Source organism: Seriola dumerili, unplaced genomic scaffold, assembly GCF_002260705.1.
Source record: "Seriola dumerili isolate Sdu_G_001 unplaced genomic scaffold, Sdu_1.0 BDQW01000081.1, whole genome shotgun sequence".
NCBI classification, from domain to species: Eukaryota; Metazoa; Chordata; class Actinopteri; order Carangiformes; family Carangidae; genus Seriola; species Seriola dumerili.
Genome location: NW_019174336.1, coordinates 888,164 through 898,642, shown reverse-complemented (window position 1 = coordinate 898,642; position 10,479 = coordinate 888,164). Strand labels below are relative to the sequence as shown.

The 10,479-nt window shown below is 42.3% G+C and overlaps 1 protein-coding gene across 1 annotated transcript in view; it reads right to left on the bottom strand.

Annotated features, from left to right (window-relative positions):
• Positions 1–10,479, bottom strand: part of megf10 (multiple EGF like domains 10) — a 70,421-nt gene that overhangs the window by 52,262 nt on the left and 7,680 nt on the right. The window contains exons 3-4 of the mRNA XM_022744420.1: positions 5,090–5,266; positions 3,095–3,230 (exon numbers count right to left, since the gene is read on the bottom strand). Coding sequence (XP_022600141.1) covers positions 3,095–3,230; positions 5,090–5,266 — 313 coding nt within the window. The remainder of the gene's footprint in view (positions 1–3,094; positions 3,231–5,089; positions 5,267–10,479) is intronic.

The window sequence follows — 10,479 nt, the reverse complement described above, 5'->3', positions numbered from 1 at the left end:
CTCAGGTTATTTTGCTGAGGGGAAGATGGTTTTATGATATAAAATACTTTATTTGAGAGGTTTGGTTAGTACATTGAGTGAAGCAGTTATGGAAATTGTTTCCCATATTTTTATGTGGCTGATCCACACAGGTACACAAATAATAAATTCAACATTTTTTTGCTAATATGAGAAATGGTCTCAACTGGATATTTTGAGGAGCACCCTTATGTATGTAAAAACAAAAGAGCTAAAGATGAAAGATGGATGCATTTATATGAATAACAGTGGTCTAAGCAATTAAAGGGGTGGTGGTCTCATCAGTCCGTGTTTTACAGCTGTGGAAAGCTGCGTTTTGACCAAAAAGTACCTGGAACTAAAAGTTCCAAAACTAAAAGTTCCAGGTACTTTTCTTCAGGAACTAAAAGGTTCCTGTGGCCCATTGTTGTCTGTGTTTCCACTGCGGCCTAAAGTCCCGGGAAGACACTTTGAGGACATAACATGAATGAAAATACGGGACAAACTGCGTCCCGTACATATTCAATACAGGACGCAGCATTTTATATTCAAATACATGCCGATCCCGTATTATACGTGATGGGTGGCAACATCAGCCACTCCGGTTGTTGTTGGTCCTTTTTTTTTTTTTAAAGTCCTGTTTCAGTTTTTTTTACCTCCTCCTCTTACCTGTTTCGCGGTGTGGAAAATGTGTTTGCTCGCTCCGTTGCTCCCTGCGGACTTTTTAACAGGGCAGCTGAAGTAAAATGCGGCCAGGACTCAACCAGTCAGAAATGTTCAGCACTGCAGACCACACCCCCCAAAGTTCCTGAACCTTTGGAGTACTACCCCCCCCCGACCAGGTACCTTTTAGGGGGTCGATCAATTACCCCGTAACCAAATTTAGACCCTGGTTCCTGGTGGATATTCATAGTGAATTTCTGTGATTCATCTCGCATGTCCATTACAAGACTACTCTATATATGAACACAGGGTTAGACCCTAAAGGTAATATATTTACTATTAACATAGTTCCTCAAAAGGTCCGTTTCCTTTTTGCATTAAACCTTGTATCGTTTTTCTTAAATTGCTAGCCTTATTTAGCTTAGATTTTCTACCATTTTGTAACCTGTCTAACCTGTCAGCAAGAGCTTTAGCAGTAAGTTTGACAACCCGCTTGCCTTGCGTTTCACATTCAGCAACAGTGTCCTGTTTGCCAACAGCTGGCGCGCTCACAGCTGATGTTATGTCCGTGTCCGCAACGCACTGCTCCATGTCCATTTTTATAGTCCGACGGTCAAACAATTGTTACAAAATTACCAACACAAAGTTTTGATCATCCCCTTCAGCAACCAATGCATTGGACTTACGCCTTATTTTTTGTGTGCACACAACTAAATGGCCATCTAAACTTGCGGTAGCGCTACCTTACCTCCGTCAGATGAAACAGCTGTTGTGTGTCTCCGGCGGCGGGAAACTCCGCGACGTTCGAACCGAATCCTCCAGTCAGCAGCCTGTTGAGATGAGATGTTCTCCGGTGTCCTGGTCAGCCGATGAGCAGATGGACCTCAGCAGATGAGAAGATGCACCGCATCTCCTCTCCGGCGTCCCAATCAGCTGATCAGCCGCAGCTGACTGCGCGCTCCAATCACGCGATCCGTCTGCTCTCCCGCGTTGCCGCAAATCATGGCAAACTTCTTCTCGATTAACTAACAAAACGGACAGATTTTTGACTGAAAGTATAGTGGCCAAGCCCACGCTTTAGGCCACTGAGGTGCTCCACCACGGATTAGTTAATTGACGCACATTTTCACCTTCCGATTAAATGAAATATTGTCCATTCAGTACTTGCCGGTTGTAAATTGTCCATTTATTCCATGTAGTATTTCTTTTCCATTCAAGCATTAATAGTCCAACAACAGCTCACAAATTCACAACTCAACTGCAGCTCCTCTGCCTTGAGTTTCATGTCACCAGGTGAATACAGAGTAGGTTCGGTGAGTGTGTGTGTGTGTGTGAGTGCGGGTGTGGTCAAAAATCTGTTTCCCTTTCCGGGTGGCACCTGAACCTACACAGGTTAGTTCCTACTTATAGTAGATGTCTTAATTGGCTCCTACACATAATGTTAGTTATACTGTCTACCAGCATAGCTAATGTTGCATACACCCAGTGTTATCTAAAATTAGCTTTGGCTTATACATAAAACATACATTGGTTTATGATTACACAGCAGAAAGAGCTTATGAAGCAGTTAGCTATAGTAACCCCCCCCCCATCCACTTCCCAAAACAAAACAAACATGATAATTACCTGTCTAACAGAAATACAGCCACCATCGCATCACTTTTGAGCTCCTCTGTTCCCTCAGTTGTCGCCATCAAGCTATGTCAGTGTTGACTCTTGAACTTTCCAATTTTATTTTCATTGCAGCTTTTTCTGTTACCGTCTTCCTTTGACGAGTGAAGCTGCTGCTGAGGTCAAAGCCTTCGGTGGAACTGGTTTAACTTTCTCTGCCATTCCTGTGCGTCTTCTTCCTCTTCTTCACCTGCGACCCCCGCTTGTCTGACACTGAAGCAGCTCGGTCATGCAGCAATAACCGCGAGTGAACGGCCAGAGTACGTTCGGGCATGCTAGTGGGGTTGGTCAGCCAGCCAATCATTGCGTCCGGGCCGAACGCAATGATTGGCTGAGTTTTTACAGTCCTGTGACTGACACAGAGGATGGATATTTTTCCGTTTATTGTCAGAGAATTCCTTGAGTCGATGACATTCAGCATTCATGTTGCAAGCCGGTAGGTATGTGCCCTTGCATGTATGTGATTGGCCAACGCAGTGTCTTATTGAATGATCTCACATTATGTTGCAGGAAAAGTTGGGCCTGGCCACGCTGACGGCCTGGTTAAAATGAATGAGAGGGCTGTGTTTTCCACACAGGGCTACTGTCGCTCTGAATTTGGCCTGTGGGTCTCTCATATGGTTTGATCTCCTTTTTTGCAAGTTTGGCCTGTAGAATTAGTTACCATGGCAACTGAAATGGGTGGGAGCGTGAACAGTCTTTGTAATACAGATCCCTGAGGTGAAAAGCCTTTGAAAGAAAAGATAGCGGTATTGTGACTGACCTCTCCCAGTGGCTGCAGACGTTGGGATCCTCCAGGTTGAGGGAGGAAGCGATGCAAGGCAGGAAACAGAAGACCACAGCCAGAAGAAGAGTCCTGTGGCTGTGCAGTAACGGAGCCATCTCAGTCAGAGCTGCACCTTCAGACAGGGAGGGATGAGGAGAGGACACAAGTTCACTGTCTGTATCGATAGGTTTCAATCTCACAAAATAATGACGAAAAAAAGAATAAAAAAGAAATTCTTCTACTATCTAGACAAATGGCGTTCCTCACAGATTGTTCTCATTGTGTTTAATTCACCTGGCCCCATAGAGCCCTATATTCATCCCCAGTCTGGCCCCTTTATTTTAAATGGGCCGAACCTTCCATTTAAGCAAGTCAGGTCTCATATTTTTATATGATCATTTCCTATTCAAGTGAATAGGAAAGTGGTCTCAGATTTTGGTCGCCACTGTATCTAAAATCACCATCACCATGAAGGAGGAGGAGGACAGAGAAAACTGAGTCCTACACCCAAACCCCCGTCTGTGTTTCTGTCAGCCATTCAGCAGGGCATATTTCTCTGTCTGCCCAGTGATCCTGACCATGAGTATTCCTGTCACATCACCCAAATCTGAGAGCCAGAGGACAGTCAAATAACTCCAGGCTGATAAAGTCAACTAACAAGAACAGAAAAGTAAACTGCGGTGATGATTACCCACCAGAGTTCATGGATGAAGAAATGCCACCTCCAACTAAACCTCTCTGAAACTGAACTCTTAGTCGTTCCAGCCAATCAGTCTCTTCATTATGACATCAATATCAAAATCCTCTCCCTGACTTTCCTGTCTCTCTTTCGCTGCAACTGTCAGAATAAAGGCAAAAAATGCCCCTAACAATCACGTCATCCCTCAACCCAACCAAGGTCATGAGAAACCTGGGCTTCAAGTTTGATGATTTGCCATGGAAGTAATCCGTTAATGCACAAGGTAGCAGACTATACAATCTGGTCCTGCTGGTAACAATATAAAAGTTCCTGTCATCGGCTTATCGAAGTGATAGGAGTTTTTCAACAATTTTATTGTTTTAAGATCATTTTATTTTTAAACATTTAGAAATAATATTTATATTTGTATTTATTTTTTCTATACTTATATCCTTTCACCAAATGATTTGTCGTCCCACTTGCAATAACTTCATGGCCCACAGGTTGGGAACCACTGTTCTATACAACATCAGACCTGCCATCCTTGGCAAATTATTTTGAGTACCACAACAGTGTAAAGCTTAATTCACATGCTTCCATACCACTTCGCTTTGCACGGTAATTTCCCCACTCACAAACATATAAGTTATTCAACATATGAATCGGCTATGAAGAAAACAATACAATCATATATTCTCCAGAACATGAAAGGACATGTTTACATTTAGGAACAGTCAGCTGTTTGTGTGTGAACAATGTGACGTCAGTTCAGAGGAGTGTGAGCACTGGTTTTTGACTTGCAGAGGGCAGGTTTATATAAGTTCACCTCTAGTTGTGGAACTTTGACCATGTTTTTTCTAAAACATCACTTACACTGGACTATATTCTAATAAACAGTGAAAGTCAAAGGGTTCAGTACAGCTGCTTAAGACCATTTTTTCATGATTAGTCCTGACTCCAGCCACTTATCTCTGCAATGCCTCACACAAAGAGGAGCAGTACATCAGTTGTGTGGATCTAGTTTGGCTTTAAAAGAGAAGATGCTGCACAGCGTCAGGTATTGTGCAGAACCTGCCTTGCTACCGTTGCTACCTCACGGGGCAACACTACTAACCTGTATCACCACAAAGCCATGTACCATAGTTGCATGGCTAAAATGCCGACCACCAGTGTGTCAAGTAAGCCAAATACTGCCCAACAAGGATCACTGACCGAAATGTTTGAAAGCATACCTCCATATGAACGTAATTCAAAATGGCACAGGGAAACAGCAGTTTTTTTGCTACTATAACTGACCTGTGGTCAAACCGTACATGGGGGCCCTATCAGAGTCTTACGGTGCATTTCATTAATGAAGTTTTGGACCTCAGAGCTTTCTGCTTGCACACTGCCTACTTCCCAGACGACCACACAGGGCTGCAACAGGGGCACATTGCAGCCGGCCATGAAGAGAGGCTTGCCAGCTGAGATCTCCATGAAGAGAACAATGTCTGCATAACGACGGGCAATTTTGACATGTTTACAGAGCTGTAAGTTAAACTAATCAGTCAATATACGACTGTGATTGAAGTAGTTAAATAAAAATATGTCATTCATATCAATTCATGCATCATCCAATTTCATCATGACATAAGCCTGGCCTACAGGAAAGAACATTTCATGTTTAACCTATCTAATATTGTGTTAGTCATAATATAGAATGATTTATTGCTTGTGTTTGGTGAATAATACAGAAGATAAAGAACTTAAAATAATAAAATAAAATAATTGCATATTAAATCGCATTATTGGTTAAAAACCCCCAAAACAATAAGATTATTTTCCCAAATGGTTCAGCCCTACTAAGACATCATCACTTCAGTCATCACAAACAAAGAGGAAAGAATACAGTGACCAATAACTCTCAGTGTACAGTAAATATGACATTAGTATTTTGTTAAGAAAACAATCCAAACCTTTTGTTTTAGTTTAATATTAATATATTGGCTAAATTAAAGATGCTGGTATGGTCTTCAATGATGTGTTTATACATCGAAGGAACCCTGTTACAAATGTGAGACGTGTTCTACAAAAGGTGCTAAAGTCTAATCCAAAGTACTGCTTGATTCTCAGGAGGGATTTTTATTTGTATGTCTGGTCTCCTTCCTGAATGGTACAGAAACAGCTGGTTGCTACAGCACGATATGGCAACTTTATTACTCCAGATGCTTGCTGAATATAAAGGGGTCAGTAAGGTTAGTCCTGTGTCTTCTGGCAAGCCTCCTGTTGAAAAAGTTGGTTGATGGTGAAGCCTGTTAGATGTCTCCAGTGACTGTATGGCTGCTGACAGTGTGTCTGTGCAGGCACTTTATGGGCCAGCAGGGCCAGCGCTCTCAGGTTTCACTGAGCGAAGAGAGGGCACAGCTGCAGCCACCAACACTGAGACCCTCCCCACCCCAAGACAACTGCACTGCTGCACAAACAAGGGCCATGCTGTGTGTGTGAAAGGGCTCTAGACACACAACCCCTAATGGGGCGGATTAGGCTGGGCTGCATAACTTTGATACACTGTTCCAGGCAGCACAGTATTGACGCCTCTCTGTCCACTCACAAAGGACTGCCAGGAACCAAGACCTGCTGTCTGAAGTCCCTCCAGGTCCAGACAAAGGCTGTACTCAGACCGTGGACCAATATTTATTTGCAGGCACATGCAGTTTTTGGAGCCTGAAAGCATCCAAATGCAGCTAAAATGAGACATACAGATTTGTGTGATCTTTATTACGAGCTCTGTGCTCAAGTTTTCAACTGTCAGTAAAGGCTTTATATTTGGTGATATCACATGATCAAAGAGTCATTTGTCCGGTCAAAGGACTGATGTGACTGAGGTAGCTCTTCAAAACCACACATACAGGAACACATCTTCAATCATGTGCGCTGCAAAAACATGACATGAAGAAAGGTCATACTCACAAATCATTTCTTATCACGTTATCTCAAGATAACAAAGCTTGTTATAGAGATAACGAGATATTATCAGGTGAAAACGATTTTGATTGAACCTCATACACTAAGTGGCAGTGACTCTCCTCCTTTGCAACAATCCTTAGTAACTCGTTAGCTGACGAGGACTGATTATTATCTGATAATATCTTGTTATCTCTGGATAACAAAAATAATTTTCTCCTCATGATATCTTGTTATCTCGGGATAACCAACTTTGTTATCATTGAGATAACGGGATAAAAAATATTAGCGAGTTTTGAGCGTAGAAACATAACAAAAAACTGAATGACGTTTTTGAAACTTTAAACTAAAGTCTGTGTGGAAATAATTACAGCAGTTGGAGATGAACAATATTATAGAACTTTCCATGTGATATTTAAACCAGCAATAAGCTGAGTTGTTGTGACCTACTTGGTTAAACCTGCCATAATACCCAAATTGGCACAAACGCCCTGAGCAGCAAGTCGCTGGTTCAACTCCCATCCAGCCAGACTTATTGCTGCATGCCATTCCCCTCCTCTCTCCCTGCATTTCCTGTCTGTCCAAAACAAAAGAACAACAACTCGGGGGGCTCTAGTCTGACAGACACACAAGGTTGGCAAGACATGACTGAAATTGTAGGGCTGATAAAAACACACCAGGTTGTAAATTTCTCGACCAGCATGACAGCTACTTATGACATCATGATCATTTGAGGACACTCAAGGCTCAGCTCCACTTTGCCTGTGTCCCAGTTACACACTCTGTCACGATACACTAATTACAGCCATAGTCCGTTCACACTGGTAAACACTACAATTGAGCGTGTGGTGATGGTGGGTGGGCACTCTTGTCCCACAATGCAACAGACAGAAAAAAAGTGAAATTTATAGATGGAATGACTCCGACAACAATAAACAAAAATAAAGCAATAAATCCTTAAAAAGTCAAAGTTGGAATGCACATCTTAGAACAAAGCAGTACAACTACAACTGTACTCTGTCAGAATGTTAGTTAGCATGCACAGCATCACCTTGCTCATGTAATGCAAAGCTTGCAGCGCTCAAATCTAAAGATACTGAAACTTCACTAAAGCTCTGTACACACACATCATCTGAGCATAGACCAGTTCAGTTTTTTTTTTTTGTTTTTTTGCTTTGTTTGAGGAGTTCTTCCAGAAAGACGTGGGCACAAGCAGCTCTCTTACTTTCCCATCGACTCATTAGTTGTACCAAACAAAACAACAGCTGAGACTGATGGAGCTGGCCTACAGCTGACTCTAATGGATGTTAAGCAAGCATGACAAAGTACAGCTTGGACTGATTATAGTTTACCGAGTCCGACCACATAATGTTGACTGTGATGGTCACACTGAGGATGACAGTGAAACAGTGGTACAGAATGATAAACTGCCTCCCTGACTGGAGGGTATTGCAGCAGACTAAAGTTTGAAGCTTCCAACACCCATCACAAACAAATTCTCATCATTTCATCATTTCATTGAGAAACTCATTCAACATTTCTATCCATGCAAATTGTATTTCCACTTCATAACTTGAATCCACTGCTATTTTTGATAAATTAAGTAAATCACACAAAGACGTTTGTTGGTTTCACTTTCCCTGGCACCAGGGATGGAAGTAACCGGTCACATTTACCCTCCTTACACAGTTGCTTTATTGTGGGCTTGGAAAAAATCTGTAATTTCACACTTAAGTATTTTACTTGTTACATTTAAAGTTGAACTCATCACAGCATAAAAACAAAAATCCCATGCTGAAGTTATGTTGAACTGTGTGTGTGAGAACGGGACAAATAATAAGAGTCAAATCAGTAGCTGCAGCACAGAAGAAGCTGCTGTTTTCATGCACCGCCCAGCGGCAAGTGACCCACATCAAACACACCTGCTGTGTTGCATGACCAACAGGTGCATGATGGGTCTACAAATGCTTAATGCGTCAATACTGACAGTGCATCTTTCAGCTGTGGCTTTTATGTTGACTTCTATGGTCAGTGAGGTGTGCACCACCTCTCTGCTGTTTTAAATAATCCCTGTTATGGCTGTTATGGCTAACTTGGAAGAGAGTGAGACAGAGGCTGAGTGGACTGATTACATTTTGCATTGAGAAGCCGATTGTGGAGGACTTCACAGTGCACATGACTCAGGGTGATGTTCAGACAGTTGTGTACAACAAATGATCAACCATTGCTGCATTGCCTAGCAGCATTTTTTCTGTTCTAAAGTTTATGTGAAGTTTATGTTGTTTATAAATCTCTGCCTTGTCTGCTGCTTTCTTCTGCTGTTGATTCTAGCAGTTATTTGATTTATGTTGTTTAATATTGCTGCATCAAGTCTATGGACACCAAGCAGCAATGCTGAAACATAAAGCCAAACCTTGAAGTACCAAAAGCTGCAGTTTCTCTAATGACAACTAGAGTCTGGCTCCAACAGTGAGTCAGTCCCCATAGACTCCCATGTTAAAATGTCCAACTTTACAGCAGAAATACATGTAGGCTGTAAAATACATGTTTACAGCCTGGTACAAAAACTTTTTTGGTCTCTAGAGCTAATTTCCTCCTTCATAAAACCTGTTTATATAACTCACCTGTTTACATTTTATTAAGATTTAAAATTATGTATAATTGAGGGTGTGGCCTCTGGCCACACACTCTCCTTCTCTTTGACCATTTTTGGATTAGCTGGGAGGGGCAGAGTCAGACACTACCTAGATGACGACAGTGGAGCAACTCACTCTGAGCTTCAAAACTACTCTTCAGAAGCCTGTGGGTGATGTCAGAAGGTTTTTTAATTGTATGGGATAATATGGTGTTTCACTATTCTCTCTCAGTCACAGTGGTTTACAACCCATCCCACGAGGGTGTCACTTTTCCTCCCACCTTACTCTCCATTCCTCAACCCCATAAGGAATTATTTTCCACACAAGTGTGGTTGAGGAAGTGTGTGGAAAATGTATTGTTGATGTCTCTCCTGGACACAATGAATGCTGGATGCTGGATGTCTGTATGTGTACTGATTTCTTTCAGTGACACATACTGTAAGGCAGCACAACTCATGTAGTAACAAAGAGTTATTCTTTTTGTTGTACTGGAATCAGCCTGGACACAGCCTCTTGGAACTTGCTCCCGGTGCAAACCTCCTCCCTGCCAGCCTCATCTTCTTGTCTTCGAGATTCTGCAGATGTAGTACTTGGCATGCTTTGGTCATCTGGTATTCTTTTGCAAGGTCTTAGTGGGAGCGGTAGTTTTGTTCCTGAGCTGTAGAGGACAACCCTACTGAAGCCGTCAGGTTCCCCTCGCCATCTTCTCAGGTTCCAGATAAGATTTCTCTCCATGGCTTCAACTGTTGTCAATGGGAACTTGTAGACTAGGAGGATCCAGAGGAAGCATGGCAGGACCCGTGCTAATCCACCTGCTGCATCCAATCTTCAGCTTAGACCAATGTCTTCCTCAGGTGTCCTTGATCAAATCACACACTGGTGTCTACTTTCCCTCTTTTTAAGACCAAGCTCAAACTTTACTTGCTTAGTTTGAATGTCATTCTTGCTCATGTAACCAGCTTCTTCAGGTCCTCCACCAACCACTTGCCTTCAATATATGACATTGTTATTATTGTCATATGAAGGCTCACTCAACTTGATCTTTGGCAGGTTTCACTAGAGGCTGCATTGCCACCACAAACATGGTGACGGAGCTTGTGCAAACTAACACAATGTCTACTTCT